Source organism: Phoenix dactylifera, chromosome 1 (assembly GCF_051530095.1).
Source record: "Phoenix dactylifera cultivar Ajwa chromosome 1, Ajwa_hap1_PhDact_Kaust_v1.1, whole genome shotgun sequence".
Classification (NCBI taxonomy): domain Eukaryota; kingdom Viridiplantae; phylum Streptophyta; class Magnoliopsida; order Arecales; family Arecaceae; genus Phoenix; species Phoenix dactylifera.
Window position 1 is genome coordinate 1,230,458 of NC_143190.1, and position 25,360 is coordinate 1,255,817.

Here is a 25,360-nt window from a genome sequence, read left to right on the forward strand (position 1 = left end):
TCTTTGGGAGGCAGGACCACCATTCTACGGTCCGTGTCGCGAAGTTGACGCCCACGCAACCAGATGTCAACGGCAGCGAGGACCGATCCATCCACCTCAACATCTGGGGCAGCGTTCCCCTGTCCCCAGAGCAGTACGACCACCCTACAGCCCGCCAGTTAGTGGCAGTACGAGCACCAGTAGCAGAGCTTGCTCTCGTACGTCACCATTATTATCCTTCATTGTTCCATTCCCATGCAAAAGAAAAGAAAAAAGATAGGAATAACAAATCATCGTAAAAGAAAACTCACCGCGCCAGGTAAGCACCAGTCGTGGCGTCACCGTCGCCGTCAGATGTCGTGGATCCCCCCCCCCTCTCTCCTTCTCTTTCCTTTGCCTTTAAGGATATTGGAGCCGAGAACGACCATGCATGCGTGTTCCTCTCCTCTCAGACCCCATTCTCCATGCAGCCAATGGAGACCCGGCACGTCCACAAGTAAACAAATCTTGTCCCTGCGTCATGTCCCTCTCGGAGTTTCTCCTAGTGCCTCTCCTTCCTCCATGCCTTTACATCGAGCGTAGCATCACTAGGTTTTTCAGAGTATCGCACCCTGCGCAGCCCGATCCCACCTTTCTTCTTTCCAGATACTTAATTATGATGATGATGGCTAAAGGCTCCGGGCTACCGACGGACAAGACACCAGGGCTTGGACCGGTCCATTGCATGCTCTCGAGTTTTGGCAGCTACTGGAATTCTACCACTCATCCGTACCATGCAATCTATCGATACCAGCGTTAGGTTTTAATTACGTGACTGTGTGCACCCGCAACGTGGAGGCAGTACAGAGCCAAGTTTAGATAATAAATGAGGGCGAGTAACAAGTTTATATCATATCATCCTGTTCATTAATGGCGTGAAACGAGGTTAATAAGATGGCGAGGCAAGTCCCATCGACGTAGCTCTCACAGTCGGCCGGGTGGGGAGCAGCCACATGGCGGAGCCCAGAAAAGCGAGTCCGGTCAGCGCAGTCGCACGTAAGGCCAAACCCATATGTCCGGTCCGCATTAGACCGCGCCCAACCGAAAGCCCGTCACATGTGACGCCCACATGGTGCTCCATAAATGCTCCATCCCACTACTCTCCTGGACCACGCAAAGATCGACAAAGTTCATCAATCCAACGGTGCTGATCAGCATAACAACAAAGTCAAACGAGATTAAGGCCATGAGGCAAGACTTTTTGGTGGGACGTACAGCTCCCTTCCGACATAGACCAACCCATTATCCAACCTGCCAGGATTGGTTACAGAGTTCAAAAGCTATTAGGCTTGGGATTTGCTCGCCGTTAGTCTAAGTACTGTACTAGCGGCCATAATTGAGTGCTGCTAATAGTCTCCGGAGCATTAGTTCGTTGCGAGGGCGAAATAATAGTTGTTTAGAGAGCAGTAAGCATCGAAGAGAAGGCAAAATATTTGTAGTTATATGTACGACCAAGGAGAAGGCCTGCTCATGAGTCAATGCATGGCCCCTTACATCAATTCCAAAGCTTAATAATTAAGTTCGTTCGTGAATACTTTTCTACTTCGCAGAGACGGGGAGCATGGAAACAAAGAGAGGAGAAAAATTCCAACTCCTGTCTCCTGGTGACAACTGGACGTGGCGGCTCTGCGTTGGCCATGATTTGCCACGAGAAAGAAAAGGTGAGCCGGAGTATGCGACCGGTTCGGTTCATGTCAGAAGTAGTCGACGACGCGGGTCGGGTTCTGGCGCTCGCGGCAGGAGTTGGACCGGGTCAGATTGGGGATGACCGGGGGGCGGTAGGAGCGGAGGAGAGCCAGGTTCAAGCCTTTGAAGAAGGGGTGGGTCTTGACGTCGGCGGCTCCGCGTATCGAACCGAACCGGGAGGCTGGGTCCTTGACGAGCAGACCGGAGATGAGGTCCCGGGCGGCGGAGTCGGCCGGGCAGCCAGCCGGGGGGAAGGCGAGGGGCTGCTTGACGATGTTGCGGAGGGTGGCGTCGTTGCTGGGCCCGGCGAAGGGGGTCCGGCCGTAGAGAAGCTCGTAGAGGAGGACGCCGTAGGCCCACCAGTCGACGGCGCTGCCGTGGGAGCGGCCGGCGGCGACCTCGGGGGCGACGTACTCGTGGGTGCCGACGAAGGAGCAGGACCGGGCGGCGACCGGCTCGGCGACGAACCGGCGGGAGGGGAGGGAGGGGGCCGGCTTTCGGGGGCGGAACAGGCGGTCGGGGAGGCAGGAGGGGTCGGCGACGCCGTCGGAGACGTCGGCGGAGGCGGCGGCGGGCTCGAGGGTGGGGGAGGAGGTGGACTGGAGGGAGAGGTCGAAGTCGGAGAGCATGATGTGGCCGTCGGAGCGGATGAGGATGTTCTCCGGCTTGAGGTCGCGGTAGACGATGCCGAGCATGTGCAGGTACTCCAAAGCTAGCAATACTTCAGCGGCGTAAAACCTGGAAGGAATGGAAACGGAAACAAAATAAGGAGAAATTTAATAAAAAGAACGGTGGTTTTTGGTCAAATTTTTTAATTGGAAAAGAAAAAGAAAAGAGATTTTTTTTTTTTGGGACCTGGCGGCGTTAATGGAGAAGCGGAGCCCGGGCTGGCGGTGGCGGAGGGTGTGGAGATCGCCGCCGCTGCAGTACTCCATCACCACGCACGAGAAATGCGGCGACGCGTCGAAGTCGGCGTACAAAGTCGGCAGGAACGGGTGGTCGAGAACCCTCAGAATCCTCTTCTCCGTCGCTGCTCTCTCCAGCTTCTTCTTCTTCACAAGCGCCAGCTTGTCCACCACCTTCATCGCGTAACACACCGGCGACGCCTCCGGGCACTGCCGTTCCTCTCGGAGCCGGCAGAGATAGACGGTCCCGATGTCGCCACTCCCGATCCGGCGGACCAGCTTGAAGTCGCGGGGGCCGAGCCGTGACGGGAGCCCACCGCCCCGCCGCGACCGGATCGCCGCCCACGCCGGGTCCGACGAGCGGTGGGGCTTCGAGGCCAGCCCGGGGGGCGAGCAGGGGCAGTGGCCGCCGCCGGACGAGTCCGCCGCAGGCTCCGCGGCGGCGTCGAAGGAGAGGCGGGAGAAGCTGCTGCGGCGATCACAGCTCCCGCTGCTCATGGAGCTCTGGCTGGAATTTAGGGTTTCGGAACCAATCTCGCCGTCGGAATCCGGCAGGAGACCGATCATCTTAGCGTCCCGGTCGCAGACTTCTCGGCCTCGACAACCTCGAGCGCTTTAAATTCAGGAAAAGAAAGGGGAAAAAACCCCCCAAAATCTGCTGTTCTCTTCGATGCCAGAACAGGGGAGCACAGAAGAAAGCGGAAAAGATGGAATCTTTTTGGCCTTTTCCGCCGAATCAGACACCAAGAAGAACAATTGGAGACATTCAACAATTGCTGGCAACGGTTGACGCGATTCTTCAATCAGGAATCGATTATCACAGCAACAGTGAAAGGGAGCAGCGATTCCTTTCCCCGCACTCAGGGCATTCTAGAACTGAATACGCGGAACAGGGGCGTGAATAGAGGAAAGAGCTCGGAATAATTCCTCCCCCTTTCCTTCCCATTTCTCGCTCGCATTCATGCACGGGAACACCAAAGGAAACGCATTGACCCAGATGGATTCGTCGTCTCTCGCCTCCGTGTTTCTGGACGCATTGGAAGCAAGGGAAAAAAAAAAAGAGAGAAGAAATTCAAAAGCAGCAGCAATTCTTCGAGGAGAAAAACAGCAAAAGAGCACGGAATCGAGAGGCTTTCGGCAGGAATAATAACGGGGACAGAAGAGACCAGTCAAGTGTGCTCCGATTCTCCCACAAAGCTACCACCTTGAGACCGCCATTAGAGCACCTCTCGAGCTCCCCATCTCTCTCTCCCTCTCTCTCGGGGTGTTGCTTTCTTCGTTTGGAGAGAAGGACGGCTCAATATTTATAGCAACGGCGGCACGGGGTCGCACGCGGTCCTTCTACGATCCTTTCAAAACTATTTTCTATTACAATCCTTTTAAAAACTACTTAATTAGTACTAATTTCATATCCTTCTGTGATCCTTCTTTCTTGGTAGAGTTGAAGCATTCTATAATCCTCTTAAAATTATTTAATTAGTATTAATCTTATGGTTAGCTTAACCCGAAGTTAGCCGAAGGTAACCTGGGTTAGACTGGCACGTGCGTGCGGCTCCCTAGCACGTGCGTCACACGGGTGCCCGTATCTATTTTCGGAGCCTTTTATTCTGCGTTTGACCTGACACGTGCGCGAGTGGGCAGGATATGACGTATGCATGCAAAAAAAGAGGTGGGAGGCAGCGTCGTCAGTGTAGGGGTAGAAGTGGAATTTTGGTTTTGAGCTAATGAGAGAAGCAGTAATTAATGGACCTCGGAGACTGGAATGGTGACACAAGTGGCAGGGAAAAGAGGAGAGAGACTCATAAATGATTGAGAACCCCAAAAATTATGATAAGCCACTGCTCTTTTGAGCTGCTCTTGCCATGGATTTTGCACCCCAGCATCTAGGTTGGGGTGGTATTTTATGGCCCGACCCATCGATTTGGGTTCAAAATAACCCATCTTGATCGGATTAATAATTGAATATGGGAATGAATTAACCTATTTAATATGTTTAAGATCGGTTTAAAAACCCACTTAAATTGTTGCAAATATGATAGAACGACAAAATGAAGTAAATAATAATGTGAATGTATGGTAATTAAATAAATTGACTTAGTTATGAAATAAGATAAAATATATAAAAACTTAGAGTTACTTTGGTATATCATAAAGATGGAATAATCATAAAAAGATCTAAGTTGAGCTTATTCATCTAAGGATCTAGACTCTTAAGGTGGTATTCAAATACTTAAGAAGATTAGGATGATGATCTGTGATAAATTGGATAAATTGGCAAGGCAAGATATAAAAGTTGAGAGGGTAACTTTTATCGTGATCAAAAGATGGATATACGAAAATACTTCATTACCGCTGCTGTTGTTAATTACATGCATTGTAGCTAGACAGGATCGGAGTTTACATTTTTTCGAGGCATGGACTCATTATCCAATTACTACTAGAGGATCTGAAGCTAACTTACAATAGGCTGAGCATCGATGAATCTAAAGGTAATAGGAACTCAAGCTACTACTAGGTAAGCAGGCTTAAATCATTAAGATTACTTTCAACATTTGGAAACACTAAAAATCTACATATTATTATGAAGTTACTTTTGTAAAGAAAGAATCTTCGGCAAGCACTGCATTTGAATTACCTTTTTGATTTTTATATATATTTGTAGTGATGAAGGTAACACCTTATATTAAACATACCTTCCTCTATTAATCTCTCCTTCTTTCCCGTTGTTTAGGTAGGGTTACAAAAAGTATCCATCTGGCTATATTATCTAGGCATGCAATTACATTTCCAAGCTCTATGTTGTAAAATCTAACCACGAGAGCAGGACCAATTTAATGAAGGTTCTATTACGTTGGGAGTATAAACTTTAGTAGCTTCTTAGGTATTTATAATCTAAACTTTCGATTACTGATGCTGGCTGAGGGCAGGCAGAGGCTAGGCTTGTTTGTTGAGAGGTCAATATGAACTAAATTACACCAGAGAGGGCTTTAGAGTAGCAAATTCATTATGTACGACAATATTCTTAAAAACAAGAAAATTATTCTAATGCGGAAAATTGCTAAGGTTAAGATTAACCAATAGCGCACTAAATGTTTTACTTGTTTTCATGGATGAGATTAAATTGGATAGGATATTCCAGATCAATCACAAAAAGAAAGGAATATTCTAGTGCAAACCATTCAAAAAAGTTAAAACTAGGCACATCATGCCTAGGAGATTGCTCTGGATTAAGGTTTTAGATTCATGTCAAATGCTCTAAAAAGAAATGGACATCTAATAAGAGCCATTTCCAATAAGGCCAAAGTTTCATCCATAATCTTTATCATTCGAAATTTTTATCTCTATTAGTTCGTGCTTCCAATAATTAAGTTTTGTCTAGTATATCTTTATTCGAATCTATTCACTGATGGTCATAGTAATCGATTTAATTCACAACAAACTTGTGTTCCTTGATCCGGTCGGAATATTATTTATTTTTATGGCTCGGTCCACCAAATAATAGAATATGCTTGGCCAGAACTAGTATATAAATTGCTAATTAGAACAAATGGTGGTCAGAATACTAATAATATATGAAAGTATCGATTCCATCCATCTATAAAATTGATATTCTTGATCTTGTTCAAACCAACCGATGTCGATTCGACGTCATGGCAGCATTATGGACCACGTGCGACCCACACCCATGTGCGGCAACAGGCGGCATTTCAGTTGCAGGAGTGCAGGTCCCACATTAGGAATGGCATTAGGGTCCACATTGGGAATTAATAGCTTAATGACTATGATGATCCATCCTTATCTTATGTACATTGAATATTATTTGGATATCTTAGAGTGGAGGGAGGAAATGTGGAGGAAGGGGCCTTATGAGGTATGTATGTGAAGGCAAAGTTGCCTAGTGAAATGCCAGCCAAAAGTACATCAAGTGGAGCCCTGCCTGAGGAGAGAAGCTATATTCCTCAATGAAGAGGATGCCAACAACTCATTAAGAGATGCTTGTTGGTTTGCTCAAGGACAAGCTTAGAGCCCTTCCATAATAACTGTCACCAGCTACAAGAACAACTAGGTCCTAAAAAATAACAGTAAATCTGTCCAAGGCTTATTACAGCACAAATGATTGGATCCAAGAAGAGCAGAGTTGTCTAATGGTACTGTAGAAAAGAAGGATTGAGATCGAAAAATAGATTCGGCTGCGTCGACGTTGACGCAAAGAATTAAATTCTCAAGAAAAGAGAGGATAAGAGATAAAGATGTCGCTATGTAACATTGCAGGGAAATCTGTCCAACACTTTGGTATTCATCAAAGGGGTTGCATGTTGAAAGGTTTAAGAGAACCAAAACTTAAATGTCGAGCTCGATATATGTGAATCCATGGAGGAGGCATCCTCGATGTGTTATATCCAAGGGGTTAGTGAGGCTTATAAACTTTCCATAATGCTTCGAGCATGGCATGATATAAAATGAACACTTGGTGCAATGTTAGTTAAACTACCTAGCAATTCTGCCTCCCAAGTCTGCAGAGCTCACTCCTAGGACAAAAATCAAACTACAATAAAACCCAAATTTGATTTAAATTTGCAGTGGATACTAGCTTGGCAAGATCCTTGAGGCTTGATGGACAAAAAATATAGCAAATCTTCTCTTTCAGAGGGAGGATGGTCATTTAATAGTAACCATCAAGTATTAATTATCCAAATTAATGATGTCATCATCCAAAGAAAATTAAACACTGCAATTTATTCATGAAAACAAAGATCAAGGATCTCCACCTACTCAGGTTATTAAAGGAAGAGTTAAAGAATCTTTTTAGCAACACGTTTTTAATTTGTGGCCATTAGGATTAAAATCCTAGACCTCCACTAAGAACAAGCTCTTAGAAGAGAGGTGCCAACCAGCTGAAATAACCACTATTGGCACTAGACAGAAGCATCTATGTATATAAAGAGACCGCAAATGCAAGTTAAATTTAATGCAAGAAAAAAATTATAAAAATCTGCTGAAACTAGTTCTCACCAAGATGATGACACCTTTGATGCATATTATCTTGTTAAGCTATAGATTACTTCTGTTATCACTGACTAGCTTAGTTTCCATTATAAGCCTTTCGTTTGACAAAAGAGACAAAGGATGGACCAAAGAGATACAAGTTAATTTGAGGAGCCCACCTCATGCTTCTATATCATCCAACCAAACAAAAATTTATATGATTAAAAAATGGAAAAGGATAAGAATAATACTACGAAAACAATCCCAGTGGAAAGTAATCCTCAAAGATCTTTTTGTCAGGTGGTCCCATCTGTCAGTATCTGATGCTTCTTTCAACCAAAAAAAAAAAAAAAATGATGTGCTTCCAAGTTTTTTTTTTCCTTCAATTTTTCATGATAATATTTCACTTAGTATAATGGTGAAACCTACTTAGAAAAATGTTATTGCCTATCAAAACATCCTTCTTCTAAAATGTTTGTATGGTATGAATTGAATTGCTATCCTAAACAACTTTCAGGTTTTCCTAATTTTGAATATTGGTCAGATATAGCTATAACCAATTAAACTAATGTAGAAGAGCTTAATTGCCATGAGTCTTGAGTTCAACCACAAAATGAGTGCTTGAACTGCCACTCCAATCAACATTTTATTCGAAGTCATTTCTTTGGCAAGAGAGCCAGTAGCTGGCTTAATCCTACTTTACAAATCATCAGTCTCTATAACAATGTTTCTGACAACCCAAAAGTGTTTTTTTTTTAATAAATTCTTCTAGGCAACCAGTTTGCATCAATACTCTTCCTACAATAGTTTCTTGAGTTTTTTTTACTCCTTTTTGTTTAGTCTACAAGCTCTAGGAGGTGTAGGATTCATACTTTGCAACAAAGCTCACCACACTAGTTGCTTATTATGCCAAAGTAATTTCTCACATGACACCAACTAATAAAGTGACTCATAGGACCCATTCATCCACCTATGCTACTCCCCCAAGGTGGGCTACAAAATATACATCAATTTTTTATAACCCCTGTTCCATCATTTATGCATCAAATCATACCTGTCCAACAGCTAAATTTAGAGCTTGTGGGATGTCCAAGTTTACATGCTCAACATCTCTCAGTGCCCTACCTTTCTCACTTCTAATCTAACCATCCAAATGATCAGTTCTCCTTATACTAAAGAGAATCCAGCACATATAACTGAAACATATCTCAAAGCTAATTTCTATCCTGTCAAAATTTGCTGCAGAAGATCTCCATGAATTGGATTGCAGAATTATAGGTGTCTCATCCAAGCCTTATTCTCTAAATGCTTCAACTAAAAAATCAATCTCAAAAACCAATACCTCCCACTCACTCCTTGTGGATGGCATGCCTACAACCAGCCTAGGAACAATAAATTATTCCAATGGAGAAACCCCGAGGCAGATGACAATGATGAATTGATTATAGTTGGCACACAAAACACAAGCTTGTTATATATGATGCAATAAATTTTGATCAATCATGGAAGAACTTTTTTGTTGACGAGCCCGAGAAGGATGGAGGGGAGGCAAAGGCAAAGGAGCAGCAGGGGGCAAAAAGAGACAGCCCCACCAATATTCGCGCTGCTTTGATAGGGAGACAACAGTGCACAACAATGTCACCTCCATGACACTCCCTTCCCCTGGTACCCAACATACATACACTAATGTCACACATCTGAAGGGAATCTAGACATATTTTGTACTTCATAAAGTTTTTAATCTAATCATGGCGGTTCAGAGATTCACTAGTGATCATAAAGAACACGGAGTTATGGCTAGTCTTACAGCTATTAAACACAATCTATATATATCCTCCTGGATTTGAAAGATCCAGGGTAGAAAACTATTATAATATATACACTATTATAATTATTTATGAGAAAAATACTTGTTTAAATATACTGGATGAGGGTGCCAACTAGTTGAATTTGGTAAAGTCATGAAGCACAATAACATGGATTATATATTATCGTCACTCCAATTTTGGCCAGATTTTCTCCAATTATGACTCTCAAGAATACACAGAAGAGACCAAGTTGTCTGGATTTGCATGACATAAAATTACTGTTATTATCCTTGCATGCAAAACATTCTTTTGGAAAAAATGCAAAGTACCCTCCTTTGCGTGCCCAACAGCATGCAAAAGTGTGAACCTTCCGTCCATGAAAAAGGAGTGATTAAGTAAAGTTCTATCTGTCCTCAATTAATTTTTCTGGCTTGTTTGGTTTGTTCTCGAGAAGATCAGTACAGTTCTAGCTCTAAATGAAGGTCCATTCTACCTAAGTTTTGAGTAATATCAAAACTATGAGCTGCATGGGAGGGAGAGATGCATGAGTGCTGGGCAAGAACTTTTTTATAAGTTCACTTGATGGCTGTATTTTTTTAACGGAGAGGGGTCTAGGTTAGAAGCACAGGAGTTCACCCAATATGCAGAAGGGAAAGAAGCGAAAGTTTCAACCATTCCTAATCCCAGGCCAGACAAGATTTAGTTCACTTACGAATGGAATCATGACCTGCTTGGGAATATCAGAGAACAGGGGAAGGGAGAGGGGAAAAACAATCAAGGCCAATCGTGCCGGATTTTCTCAGGCAGGCACTAAAATTTTATTTTCCACATTACATCTTGATAGGTTATTTATGTCAAACGAGGTAAACAAAATGGTCTTCATGCTAACAAACATTTGGTACCTCAGAAGCCACCAATCAATAACCTAAATATGTCTGAATGTTTATTTGCAAACTTGCTATAAAAATACATCATCATAATGAAGACAAAGACATTGGATTTTATAGATACAATCCCTATGGAAGATCATATGATATGCTTCTAAGACACATGTATTAAAAATGAGTACCAACAATTAGTTGCTTGGCTCACTGTTTTCTTTTCCCCTGTTGCACAAAGGAACATCTTTCACACTTACATACTTCAGCAGTTCCCATGGAAGAATTGTATTGCCCATTCAATCAAGATTTAAAAGAAATCGGATAGCCAATAATTTCTATAACAAATAATGCACTCTGCAATGCAGCTATCCAGATACAGTCTTTGCAGTTAGGCCTGTTAATTGAAAAAGGATAAGAAAATCAAGTAGCCTGCCGTATGTTAAGAAAAAAATAGCAGTCAGAAATGATATTTAACAAAGTAATCTGTCGCTGCAGGTGACACTGATATAACAGCAGATTGAACCAAGTTCACATCATTAAATCACTGATACCGTACCCCAGTTTATATCAATGTTACACCTCCTTGCCAAAGGGACATGCAAACCACTTGTTAAAAGAACACATTATGAGTGGTAGGGTCGGTATCAAATTGAGCAGAACTGGAATAGGGAGTAGCCCCTTTCATTGGTGACTCCTTGCTACTGTTAAACTTTCTTTAAAAAGATGGTGCTTAATCGTAGATAACAAAGTAACGTGTCAAGAAGCATATTAAATCAAATACAGTGCTCATACCTTATTACAAGTCTATGTAGATCCGTAAACCATCATGAGCAAGCTGCACCGGGATCCCTTCTCTGAGCAAAAGAAATACTCCAGTTCAGATAGCGATTCTCAACCAGGAAGACATTTGAGAACTTTAAAAATAAAAGCAATTTGGGCATGCCATGTGGAAAAGACTACAGGTCGATTGTTTTCTTTGGTAGAAGAATTTCTATGCACTATGTGAATGCAGATTTTCCAGATCAGGGACTACAGTCTTATAATTTTGACCTATCTAGAATTGAGCAGAAGAGCTCATGTTAGATTAAGTTTGCAAATATTGGCTTTTAAACAGCTAACTTATTCTCTAAAAGACAAGATGATTATTTACCTTCTAGACCATTCAGCAAGTGCCTCATTATCTCTGTGGTGATCAAACTCATGAGTCATTCCGATTAACAGCGCCCGTTTGGGGCATAGCTTCTTAACAGCATCAAGAGCCTAATAAAAGGGACATATTTACATCAAATCCAGTCCAAAATTACAAATTTAATACGCCCATAATGGTTTATAATTGATGAAAAACTGCAATACAAACTAAACTAACCTGGGGAAAGCAGAAGTGTACATTATGAGAGCCTTTCTGTGCAAATAAGAAATATATTATATTAGAATATGAGTAATCTGTACCAAAAACTTATGATTGTCAAGATTTCATAAAAGTATATTTCATCCCAATTTCATTCTGGTGCCTCAGAAATAAATGAACAAAATCACAAATAGTTTCTCTGTTACAATATATTCATGATTTGTAGCAAAAACATATTGAGATCTTTTGAAGAAAAACTGACTCCAACAGTACCTATGTTAGTACTAGAGCTGATCACGGGCCTTCTGGCCCGCCCAGCCCGGCCCGGAATTTTTCGGGCTTGGGCATTAAAAAAAGGCCCATGGGTCGGGCCTGGGCAAGAAAAGCAGCCCGACCAAAAAAACGGGCTGGGCCTGATCGGGCCATTCTGGCCCATTTCCATATTCCAAACAAAGAAAAAATCGGGCCTGTCGGATCGGGCCTATCGGGTCGGGTCGGGCGAGACGGGCTTAGAACCAGATTTATAAAGTCGGGTCGGGCCTGGACAAAAATTTAAGCCCGACAGTCGGGCCGGGCCGGGCCGGGCCTGGGCATAGCCATCGGGCCTAATTTCTGTTGTAGAGCCCGGCCTGGCTTGGATTTTGATCAGCTCTAGTTAGTACACAGAATGTCTAACTTCAAAATGCAATTATAAAAATGAGGCTCAATTGAACATTAAGTTTCCTGAGTTCACATTGATCAAGTTTTTAAAACTTGTACTGGATGACAGATGACAGAACAAGACAGGAAATTGACTGGAAAAAGCAGCACGTTGTTGACTAACGATTAACACATTGTTTGCAAAACAAGCTAATAAAACATTCTCGGATTTGTAATGAATCACTTTCTTAAACTATGCCTAAGACTGCTGTGTGTTGTTTATCTGAAGTCCAGCCGTTATTTTGCACAACATACAGTTAGACCATTTCTCTTGAAGGCTGTAATAATGCAAATTCAGTCTAAAGAAGTCAGCATAACATCATCAATTAACGGAAAACAGTATTTACTTGCCAATGATATAATCCTACAACAAAATTGCTATTTCACATAATTAGGATTAGTAGATGATGAGTGGAAAATTACAATGTAAAACAGTGTCAGCAAGTTCTAGCAGTAGCTATATTCTATTGCTGTCAAGAATCAGCATATATAGCTCAAACTGTGAAAAACGTGGTCCAGTACAAACTGCCAGAAACAATTTCTAGAATCAGGAAGTTGCAAATGAAACTTGTTCATATCTGCTACTCATTTAATTGACTAAAAATTTGAAGTTGGCTCAGGGAGCACACATGCACACAAAAAAAAAAGGTCAAGCAGGACAGTTCAATGAAGTTGGCAAGAACCATCTGCAAAGAGTTTGAGATGTTTTGAATAGCTATATGAAAATAACTGCCAAATTTCACTCTGCTTAATTTTAATATAAGGTTTTCAGACAATTTAAGGAAAGCGAATGAGGATGGAAAAAGCAAACCAACTCCAATATTATAAAATTGCAAAAGTTAAGTAAGACTGTCAAATTTGTTATGCAGTCACTAATGCAAGGAAGGTGAAGGAAAGAGTAGTGAAGCAAAACCAAGTTTTTCTGGAAAAAATTAAAGAAAATGAAGCAATATATTTCACCAACTGACCTTGTACAATGTATCTAAGATGAGAAGATCCAACTGTCCTGCTCCAGACTTTGAAATAACTGCAGAAATAAAAGTGTATCAAGAAGCAGATATAGGAAAAGAGATTAATGCAGATGCTACTTAAATACTTGCTGCAAAGAACTGATCATATCAGGTTAAGTCTGATATACTGGCCTCAGTTTATGACTTGCTCAACCTATGAATATTATGGCACAAATATTTTAGTCAATAGATGACCAGCACATAAGTGGTTTTCCTACTTCATCAACAGTTTGACTAGGGTCCATCAACAGTTTTAATGTTCCTATGAAGCTTTGTCGATGCAAGAGAACATACCGGTCAAAGTAGATGTCCTCAATCAGTGCATAAGAATCCTAGTTTCAGTTAAGAGTCTTTAGCAAGCCGATTTCAAAGGGAAAGGTGGGTGTTCTTGAAGAAAGGTGATTGATGGTAAACAAGAAGAGCATAAAAGCCAAAGCGGAAAAATATAAAAAGAAAGAGAAAGCTTTGGGTCGTTCAGAGATGCCAAGATAGTTTGCATGAAGGAAGAGCAGCCAACAGCATGGTGGCAAAGGATAATGAACAAAACCCTTTGGTAATTTCATAACAAACATCAAGACATGCTTGCCAACAGAAAACCAGTCACATTCACCAAGATTTATGCCCAAAGGAAAATAAAATGAAATAATAAATAAAATAAGGAATCTCGTTGTGAGGCCTAAATCATTTGAGACTATTCAGCACATTCACCGGGCAACAAAAACTTCCAAAGGATATAGTTAAGAATCAGCTTCTATGCCTTTGCATCTCCTTTGCTAATGCTTATAAATCAAGAATCAATTTGGGTTCCACCGATTAAAGTACTGAAACTCAAGGATCTTTTGCCACACTGAACTCGACCAGACCAGTTCATATTAGCATGTATTATGGTCAAGTAGCTCCACAAGTTTTTTCTTCTGACTCGAAATGAATCAATAACCTACCACGCTACATTGCCGAATTCCAAGCAACTATAACTTTGACCCATATATATGGTTTACCTAAATTCTTCCATTAACAAATTCATCTTAGGGTACTTAAATCATTTATCAAAGCAATAAAATGGGGCAACCGTTAAATTATGTACTTGAAACTTTGCGTATATATATATATATATAGATAAATAAGAACATAAAACATTTTAAGCGGTGAATAAGCCAAAAGGAAAAAGAAAAAGAATAAACAATGCATACCATACTCAGTGCTAGCTGGGAAACGTGAAACATCAGATACATATGCAATTCTTGATTTTCGCCCAAAAAGGAAGCCTAAGGAAATGTAATCCTCTCCATGCATTACCTGCATACAGAAATACAAATTAACAAAATAGATGGATGACAAACAAGTTAGAATATTATGGGGTCTGAAATTTGAGCAAGTAACTGGCAATGGAACAAACTCTAGGCCTGATGATATAAATGGTTTGTCACAGTGGCCCTCAATTATCTTCCAGTCAAGTTGAGCAACGCGCCTCACTTCTTCGCCTTCTTTTAATTTTTTCTTAATCAAGTATGGGAATTTTGTTTTGATACTGTTTCCAAGGTGCAAACATGTGTCAGAATAAAGATAAGGGGATTGAATATCATGCTGTAATTTCGTAACATGAAGAGTAATGATGAGTGGAGTCAAAAAACATCAATTATCACACTACTAACAAGGATTACTTGCAAAGAAATTCCCAGCTCAATGATCATAGTATTAACTACTTTTTATCACGCAGATTCATGACCTTGTTAATTGATGGGTAATGATTTGCATGCAAGCCATGCCCACTGAAACAATACAAACGAAGCAGGTAATAACAATACCATTGTCCCATAATATGTTGAATATTTCTAAAGATTCACTCATATCTACTAAGTCCTTCATATGCTTCTCTTATCTAGAACTTTTAAAAAAAAAGCATTCCAAATTTGAACTCATTCAAATCATCATCCTTAATATCCACTTCTTGCCTCGCTAGTAAATTTTCAATGACAGATATGGTAAAAAAGATTCCGAATGTAAAATCTTTCAGTAATAACCTTTACAACTAAATCATCCACAAGAGAGTTAATGTATAAAATTTCACATTTTTTCATATCAAGTAATAAATCTACAACTTTCTCGCATGCCAATAAATCCACTCTGACATTGGACTATAGGCCAATATAAGCCAGACAGAGAGAACACTGATACTTGTGGCTGCTGGTCAAGGAAAAAAAAGAAGCAAATGCGATTTTTTCTTTATCCTTATAATGGTGTCAAAAAAAGATATTACTAAGCGATGTCAAAAACAGCTCACTTCAATTTTTTATTATATTCTCAAAAGAGAAAAGGTTTCATTCATTCCATATTTTGTCAATTGATAAACTTTGCTGCTAGCATGCGGGGGGGGGGGGGGGGGGGGGGGGGCTCTAGTATTTAGACATTAGATAAATTCCTTGGCTAAAAATTATAGCATCACAGGAATCATACCTCTCATTGACAACAAAGGTGGGCCGATGACATCATCCAAACAGAAGAGAGTGAATGTTCTATTATTAGTTGTCTTGCTTGTCATAGAAACGTCCTAATTTTGTTTGATACCCACTAGAGGCAGTTGGATATGGATCACATAATTCCAGCGCCTTTCTTTTATCAGGTTTTTGGGTCTTTTTCACTTTAGACAACTTCAGCATGATTGTCTTTAACTAAACATCGATCCACTTTTAAATCAACTTCAATTTCCTTCTAGGTTCTTCACTATTGTCGGGTAAATGTTCCACTAAGAGCTCTAGATATTCATTCTTGTATGTTTTGCAGAAAGCTTCAAAATATATTGCTCATTTTATGTGAAATCTAAAGATAGCCTTACCAGATTTAGTAGCAACCTAAGAGCAACAAATGAAGGTGCTGATAAGCTTGTTATATTAAGATAAATATGAACAGATAATGGACCTTTCTTCGACATGAAATGCATCAAATCACAAGAAAACTCCACTCCCATGATAACTCCTTTCTTCTTGTTATCAAACTTTTTCTGTACATAGAATAAGCTACCTTCAAAAATTAACATGGTAAACTAGATTTTTATAGTAATATAGGATGATACTTGCAAGCCAGTTGAACATTAAAAATACTAATGAAAATTATTTAATGACATAAAAATCTACCTGTCCATTGCATACTGGGTAAGATAAACAGGAGTGGGATCGATATCATTTGTAGAACTATGTGCTTGTACCGCACGAATGTCATCAAGACCAAGAACTGCATCAGCATGTTCATGGGTCAAAATGATCTGCAGCAAATCAAAACTGTTTCAGCTTCATATAAAAGACGTTCTGTAATCAGTACAGGATTGGTTCTAGCCACTCTGCATTTTGTTTAATCAGTGTATACGCAAAAATTAGACACATGACAGCAGCAATAAAGAGCATGAAATCACACAAACATTCATTTTTTTTTAATTTGAAGCTAAATAATGGGAAAACAAGACTTTACCATATAATAAGAAAGAAATATATAACATGATAAGAAATTTATAATAATAATACCCACAGAATCCACCCGGGGAATCTTGTGGTGAGTGAACCATCGCAAAACTTGCTCTCTGAAAGTCTTTCCAGCATCAATCAAGATGTATTCATGTACACCATCACCTTGACAATAATCAATCAGAAGGGAGGTATTGCACCTATAAGGAAAAAAAAAATCGGACAGTCATTAGCAAATGATAGTCAGATACCACATTAAGGTGTCTATAGTTAAACTATCACAGAGAGCTATTTTTCTTAGACACGCCAGCCTGAATCATTATAAGCCAATGGCACAGAATTCCTTCCAAGTCTCTTAATTGTTCCCAAAATACTGAATCTATGCATCAAATCTTATTTTTCAATGAATAAAACAAATTTTGAATAAGGAAAATCGATTGTGGGTTGGCAGATCGAGTCTAGCTAAAGCTCTATGGACCTTGATTTATGAAGTAAAGCCCAACACAGCCACTTGATTGCCACCCCTAGGACAATATGGGGCTCTTGTCACCTTGATGGCACCTTTTGCTTTTGACAAGCATGAATGATGATGTGACCCACCATTTCTATGAAGCACACTAATCATTGCAGTCTGCATACTGAAGGCATCTGTCACATGAATTGCACATGCCAAATGCTAGTCTAATAGTAATAATAGTAAATTAGTAATAACAATAAAACAATATGATTATTCAATATATTATGTAATGCTAAAGCAACTTATAATGCTTTAACCCTCTTGATGGCTTTCCTAGTTCTCAGTTTCATGGACCGGACAATACCATGTACAGACCTATTTAGCATAGGGGGTAAATGTTACTTTAAATGATGACCTAATAGTATAAAATGATAATGCAATTTTAAATCTTATGATCATCTTCAATATAATCTTATAATACATAGATTAATAATCCATCTGCATTTTGCAGCATTAGGCCAATAGATTTGACCTACTAGGCAAATGGGTATACACACAAAAAACACTTATTGTCTTGCCATGTGAATGTTCCAAGAGGACTATATGTTAGAATCCTCCTATCGCAAAATATGAATGCATGCAAGTTTTAAAAACTTTCATCCATAACCAGTTTATAAGGTGCAGATTGAACAATAGTTTCATCTCAGCTTTCGCGCAATGTGTTTGGACTTTCATTAAGGTTGTCCAATAAAGGGCATTAAGCAGTAGTTGAACTTTCAGACAACATTTTGAGAATCTTTTGATCAGGGCATCTAACACTTGCATTTGAAACAATATGAAAGACTAAGAAAATGGGATGGTGCCAGAAATAGGGCTGAAAACATGTCAGATGTACTCTGACCAAATACAATTCCACATCCAAATCTGGTCGGATTCAGAAGTACAAATGTCTGTCTGGCCCAGATTTGGATATGGATTCAGATAGAGACCTACAAAATATTTCAGATATGAATCTCCAAATATTAGCATTTTCTGGGGATATGGATTCACATATCTGAAGGTTTTATTCAAATACCGATATCACTTGACTTACCTAGCCATCTTGCCTGATTGACTCATTTATTTTCCCTTTTCTCCTTTGATTTGAAGCTTTGCCTTATCTCTAGCTTGTCTCTGAGTACAGGTGTAAACGACCCAACCTTGATAGAGCCTAGGTCTGAAAAATAATTTTTGGCTTGAAAGTTAAGATCAAGCTTGATTTGTTTACTACAATTTCAAGCTTAATTTCGAATTGAGCCAAACATGAGCCTAATTGATCAGCTTGGAAATGCTAAATCAAGCTAGAAATGAATTCAAACTTAAGACAAACTTGTTTAAAGCTTGAATTAACCCTTGACTCAAGCTTGATGTCAAGCTTCCGTACCTGAATTAACATTTAATGGATTCAAAACTAAATAAACATTCAAGCTTGAAATGGTCCTAATACTATGGACCGTTGGATCTTATCCAATAGTCACTATCTAAACATATATAATATATATGACATTTATTTTTGAGCCTAATTGAGCCGACATTGATCAAAACAGGTATATTTTTGGCTCGACTTGAAATTAATATTGAGCCTAGATTGTTGGTTCAATCTTTGTTTGTCTAGCTTTGGTCTTAGACTAAACTGAGCTTTTCTCGAGCTGAACCCGAGCTGTTCAGATCATTTACCACCCCTAGTCTCGAGCATCAGCCATGGAACATGGGAGCGTCAAGAGCCACACACAAGTGCCAAACACCAAGTCTCAACTTCGAGGCATTGTGTGCTAATCTTTGGCTAGCGATCCCCAAACCGAGTTGCTTCCAAGTGTCAACCTTTGCCTCCCTCCACCCCAAAAAAAAATCCCACTTCCCAAGCCACCATCACCCATTGCTATAGTTAGGTTGTGGCGTACTTTCCTATTTGTCTCTTTTTGACATCCTCTATACCACAGTCAACACCCCTTATATCAGATCAATCTATAAGATAGATTTCTTGTTTTTCCTTTCCTATTTTTAATCAATTTAGTGTTTATATATTTCTATTGAATTGGTCGTGTCTAGAGTTATCAAAATAAGTATTTGATAATGGATAGCATTTTATCAGTTTTTTTCTGTTCCTAAAAGATGTTATAATATCTTAGACTGCCAGTTTACATAGGAAATAAAATATTCCATACATATGAATTTCAAGAATACAAAATGTTTATATATCATCTAACATTTAAAAGATATGCATTAGATTTTGTAGCAAAGAGAATAAATGTTCACATTGTATGTGGGAAGCATTAAACCTATTTGCATGCATGGTTGGTAGGGAAAAAATAGTGTTTTAAAAGGCAACTGCAGAGTAGGAGCATGCACAGGATTGCATAGTGGATATGTGGTTTGTGGGCTGCATAGATGATTTGTATTTTTAAATAATTAAAATGAATAAAATGCATTAAATAATAAATGATAATAATAATAATAATAACCATAAATAATAGCAAGGAAGAAATGTGGTGCTGTCAGGTGATCACATCTGCATATGGCAGCATGCATTGTATTTTAGTACACTGATGTGATATAAGATAATAAATTGAATAATTCTTATGCAACTAAAATTCATAATTTCTGATCTTTAATCATAATAGGATTTATGTTTGAGTGAATTATGGTGTCCATATAATCTCAAGCTTGATTTTTTAGTTCTTTTTTTCTTATTGCCTTAAAGAATGCACTATGGTGTAGGCTTGGTGCCTTTTTTTTCAGGAACACCGTATATATTACAAAGGTCTAGAGCAAATACATCCCAAAAGATAAGCAAAAACAAAATCGCGTAGCTGCTTCAGATAGGTATTAATCCCATGGTCAACCCCCTTGGGGGCAAGTTCTAGCCAAGGAGCAGATGGGGCTTTGTTGACAAAGCTTGAGCAGATGGAGCCTTATTGTGTACCCTCAAATATATCTAAAAAGTGGGTAACCTTAACCACCATGAGTTTCCCCCAAGAGTTACAAAACAGTAGGTTTTACACGTATTTCAAGCACATTCTAAGCTTTAAAAAGCAACATTATCTCCTGCTTTTGTGGAGATATGAAAGATGAAAGTTAGAGGATTAGAAAGAAAGAGGGAAAAAAAATAAGAGTGCTTAAAGGGAGGGAGGAATGCTTGAAGCTAGGAGATGACAAGAAAACTACATGAAGCCAAGCACTATCTCCAAGATCCTCCCCCCCCCCCCCCCCCCCCACCTTCTCTCACCCACCCAGCTAAGGTTCTTTGTCAGCTAAAATCTGAACTAGGTAGGACATGGTGGTCAAAAGCAAGGGAGAAAGCAAAAACATGGGGTGACTCTTTCTGTTCCTTTTTTCAGGGTGAGACACAGGACCAGCATGAGTGAGACATGTGGCTTACTTTTGCTTCATAAGCTATCATGAGATATGTGATCCACCCATCAAGCCATGTCCCTACTGCACTCTATCTGTGTCAATGTTGCCATAGCATGTCCCTGTCAAAACATGGCAGTAAACATTATTATTGTCATGTCTGCATGCATGGTCCTCATCTTCTTATCTTGTATATGCCGTGACATATGCAATTTGACTACACACCATTTGTTCTTTGAATAACAGCCTTGAGATCTAAAGCCTACTGCCCAACCTTAAATCAAAGCATTGACCATATAAACATGGACACTGTTAGAGCAGGAAAGTGACTGTGTCCCGACTAGAAGTATTGTCCGCTTTGGGAAAGTGCGTCCGTATCGCGCAATGCGTGTCGTGTGCATCTCTTAATGGGCAATATTCCCCTCACGGCTTTGTCCTTCTTAAAAGGGCCCTCTGGAAGGAAAGGGGTGGCCCCTCCTTAAAAGGCACAATCCTTTCTGCTACTCTTCCAATGTGGGACTCAAGTCCCGGGTCCCCCATTTGCCCCCCAACACTACCCCCCCTCAGCGGGAATGATTCGTGCGGAAAAGTTTTGGCGGGGCCCTTCCTCTAGCGCCATCTGTTAGAACGGAAAAGTGACTGCATCCCGACCAGAAATATTGTCCTCTTTGGGAAAGTACGTACGTATCGCGCGACACGTGTCGTGTGCAGCTCTTAATGGGCAATATTCCCTTCACGGCTTTGTCCTTCTTAAAAGGGCCCTATGGAAGAAAAGGAGTGGCCCCTCCTTATAAGGCACAATCCTTTCCGCTACTCTTCCAATGTAGGACTAAAGTCCCGAGTCCCCCATCCGCCCCCCAACACTAGACACCCTTCTTTTTCTCCTAGTATAGGCTCTTCAATTAACACAACTTCAAAACAGCTAGTATGTCTGATCTGATTTCTTGCAAACATATCTTTCCACATCATATAAGGCTTTGTACACCTATTGCTTTGATTCCGAATTATAGTCTTAACAACTAGAAACCTTAGTTTGATGCATAACCCAATTTTGGTATCTACTACCCAGATTCATTTTCAGCTTTGCAGATTTTGAAATCCTAAATAACAAGCCTTCATTTTATTAAATTGTACATCATATGGACTAAATCTTGTAACCCTCTTGTAATTCTACCCTAGGGGTTACATCACTAGGCCTCTCACTAGACAGATAGGAAACAATGCAGGTAAATGGTTTCTCTTAAGAAAACCCTACAAGGACCTAAGATGATTACAATATAAAGTAAGATAAGAATAAAGTAGGGGTGACAATCGGGACGAGTTGGACCAGATATAGGTTGGGTTGGATATGGGATAGATCAAAAATCTATCAACGCAAACCCGACCTATTTATTAAATGGGCAAAAAAAGTCAGATACGAACATGGCCATTTTATTAAATAGGTAATGAAATTCGACCTACAATAGGTTAAATCAAGTTAAAAGGGATAAACGGTTAAGCGCTACCAACTGTAGAATCAAATTAAATTTTATTCAAAGAAGCAACTACCTTAAATTCTAAATCATAACCATACCCGCACAAGCATAAGCTAAAGACCCATGCAAAGCACAAGGGTGCATTAAAAAAGAGGGAAGAACAGACACCATTGGCATCGATCAATCAATAACTGTCCTACTCCAAACTATACTTATGGCTTATGATATAATCCAAAACCTAAACTCAAACTCCTATCAAATTGAACACTTCTCTAGCAATATTAGAGTGAACCACTCAAGTCTAAGGCTGACTTGATTATAGATGACAAAAGGTTAGTCAAATTTTTGGGCTAGCTGATAAAACAGTCCCAACCTGAACTGGGTTGGAAGTGTAAGCCATCTCATCAAACCAGTTGGTATCTGCGTACAAAACATGGGCTTGAAGCTAGTCTAAAGTTGCATATGGGTAAGCTAATAGCTGGAATTAATCCGACCCACTCATAACCTAACCATAATGGACTGAAATAACTTGTACCATGAACATTAAAAAAATAAAGCCACCCAGACATCAAACTAATGATTTAATCTGGTCAGTCCTTTAACATTATATGGAAAATAGTCAAAGTGCAAGTGGTTTGGGTAAACCTAGATATCATGCCCTGCATGATTTTAGTCAAAGCAAACCTTTGAAGTCTGGACCCATGGGACTGGTATGGTGCTGAAATTGAGACTTCAAGCTCCAACCAAGTCAAAAGTTCAGGTCTAGCATGTTTAACTCAAACCTAACCTAACATGAGCAGGACCCAGCCATCAAATAAATGAATCATATTTGAATCTAAATTGTATAATACAGCCCAATACCAACATAACCTCACCCACTTGATCAAAATTGAACAGACTGAAGCATCCCCTACAAATTAAGTTCAATAAAGAGGTGTGATGTATTTAACTCAGCCAGACCTAAGTTGACTTTTATAAAATACAAGCATCATAGGGCATATGCTCGAATGAGTAAAATCAACTACAGTTCGTTTGGGACACTTCTTATTAATACAAGAATCAGAATCTAGCAAACCTCAAGTAATTATCTGAGCTCCGCTCAATTATGCAGGCATAAACAGTCACCAAGCCCATAAATGAAATCATAAGAGTGAGGTGAAAATGTGAACATTGTGCATTACATAGAGAATGAAAGAACATTACGCAAAGAATGAAAGAATTTGTCCTGCCCATTTATAAAAAGCCTGAATCTCAATCTTATGAGTCTTCTCAATGATGATTTAAAATGTGGATTTTGGTCAAGACAACTATTTATTTTCTTTTTTTGACTAATTTCTTTCTAGTAACCAATAAACTCGATACGCTATTGTGGATTTCAGATGGCATAACATGCTACTATTGTTCAAATAATAATCTCATTCAAAATCACACAAAATAATGTCACATTTGCCATGTTTACTTTAGTGTATATCTAAATCCATTGCTTAAAAATTGGATCTAGGTTCATCATCAGTAATAACAGATGGAAACAATGCACAACCATTTTTTATTCCAAATTAGTTTTTTTTTTCCAATAGTTGTATGATTTTCTAGCTTTCTCCCACCACATAACCTTTATTCTGAAAACATAACAAAATAGGATAAATAAAGCTTCAGAAGGAATAGAAAGGAGGTATTTTCTGAGGGAATAGAAAAGACATTTTTTTATCAATAAGATAGAGAAAGAATTCAGGAACATCCTGTGGTGAAATGCTGCAATTATTGTAAACTCAAACCCTATAGAACCCTCATAGACGAAGCACTTGTCGTTTACTGAGGTTGGAAAAGAAAAACCAATAGTCGCCACAGGAAAAAAAAAAGTGAGATAACTGAGTAATTAAGGAATGCAGAGGAAGAGCAAGAAAGAATAAAAAAGAGAAGTGGGTAATTGATGATATAGGAGGAAAGAGATGAATATGTGGCTAATTGAGTACAAACCAAGAAATGTGGTGGGATTGCTGGGAGAGCATTGGAATCCTGATTCAGAGAATTTATAATGAAAAATATTTTAGTGATAGAAATATCAAACAAAGGAAAAGTTATACAACTGATGGTAACTCTCTTGTAGCTTTGCAGGCTGCACAGCACCGATTAAAAAGAGAATAATAGCAGAATTCCACATCTGTAACTTTTATGTGTCACACTGCATTGCTCTTCGCATAAAAAAAGGTGGTGGGCAGAGAGGGGGAGTAGTAAGATTACAGAGAGGAGGGGGAAAGGACAGATGCTTCATGGGGCATTGCAGAAACCTACATTCATTAGGTTTTATAAGAAAAGGCAAAGGAGAAATTCTCTCGCGCAGACCGGTTTCTCTCACCTCTTATTAGAGTGCATGCGTGATGACAATCAAAAAGCACTGAATAACCCAAACAATTAAATAGCCAAGAAGAACCGCTGTATCATGGCCAAACAACCAATTGAATTCAAATAATAAACATCCGAGTATCCAAATTGATACTTTGACTACGCTCGCAGTCTCACGACACAAATTCCCTTCCATTAAACCACAAATCCAGCGCGCAGAAAACCAGATCATTCATAATAACTAAAATCACACGCTCCACTCCAAGAAAACCACCCAACTCGCATGTCCAAATCGGCATCGAATCAGACTCACAAAAGAAACTCACAGAACCCTAGCAACGATCAAATCTCAAACCATGAAAACAGATCCAAAAGAAATCAAACATCCAACAATCGAAAACAAAGAGGAAAGATTCGGCGATCCGACCTGTAGTTAGGGTTTTGTTCCGGAGGGATTGAAAGCGATTGGGAGCAGACTTGGCAAGGGGGATCCGTCGGCTGGATCAAGCATCGGGCGTTGGGGACCGAGCTGGAGCAGCCGGTTCCAAGGAAGATCAGAGAAGAGGATCCGCTATTGTTGGGGCCTAGACCATCGCCCTTGCAAAGGCTCCCGTTTTGCGATGAGTTCTTGGATTCCATGGTCCTTGGAATTTGATGCTTGAAAAGGGAATGGAAAGAGAGAAGGGAGGGTGGGAAGGCGGCCTTCGAGGCAAACGGAAGCGGTATTTAAAGGGGCGGGAATTTGGCCGCGGATTGCTGGACTTTCTTGCATCCTAACGCTTTCGTTTCTTCAACGGCCCAGATTCGAGGTTAGAGATTGGCGATCGGGTGCCACCATCAAGCCTCCAGGATCCTTCCCCACACCACCGTGGCACGTGCTATAATGTATTTTTTATTCA

General features: G+C 40.0%; 2 protein-coding genes across 3 annotated transcripts; both read right to left on the reverse strand.

Moving 5' to 3' along the window:
* Positions 1-1,433: 1,433 nt before the first annotated feature.
* On the reverse strand, positions 1,434-4,683 carry PID (Protein kinase superfamily protein). The gene is made up of 3 exons (XM_089928907.1): positions 3,776-4,683; positions 2,560-3,636; positions 1,434-2,442 (listed from the first exon to the last, which is right to left on the reverse strand). Exons 2-3 carry the CDS (start codon positions 3,174-3,176, stop codon positions 1,713-1,715), a joined length of 1,347 nt encoding a protein of 448 aa, XP_089785033.1. The 5' UTR covers positions 3,177-3,636; positions 3,776-4,683; the 3' UTR covers positions 1,434-1,712.
* Positions 4,684-10,324: 5,641 nt separating this feature from the next.
* LOC103703679 (Metallo-hydrolase/oxidoreductase superfamily protein) lies at positions 10,325-25,172 on the reverse strand. 2 transcript variants are annotated; one of them, XM_026803242.3, is made up of 10 exons: positions 24,889-25,171; positions 16,861-16,996; positions 16,473-16,600; positions 14,722-14,869; positions 14,532-14,637; positions 13,300-13,358; positions 11,651-11,686; positions 11,435-11,544; positions 11,077-11,138; positions 10,325-10,678 (listed from the first exon to the last, which is right to left on the reverse strand). In XM_026803242.3, exons 1-9 carry the CDS (start codon positions 25,098-25,100, stop codon positions 11,081-11,083), a joined length of 993 nt encoding a protein of 330 aa, XP_026659043.2. In that variant the 5' UTR covers positions 25,101-25,171; the 3' UTR covers positions 10,325-10,678; positions 11,077-11,080. The 2 variants fall into 2 exon arrangements, with proteins under 2 accessions (XP_026659043.2, XP_088572302.1); XM_088716176.2 differs by having other exon boundaries at positions 14,532-14,869; positions 24,889-25,172.
* Between the last annotated feature and the right edge of the window lie 188 nt (positions 25,173-25,360).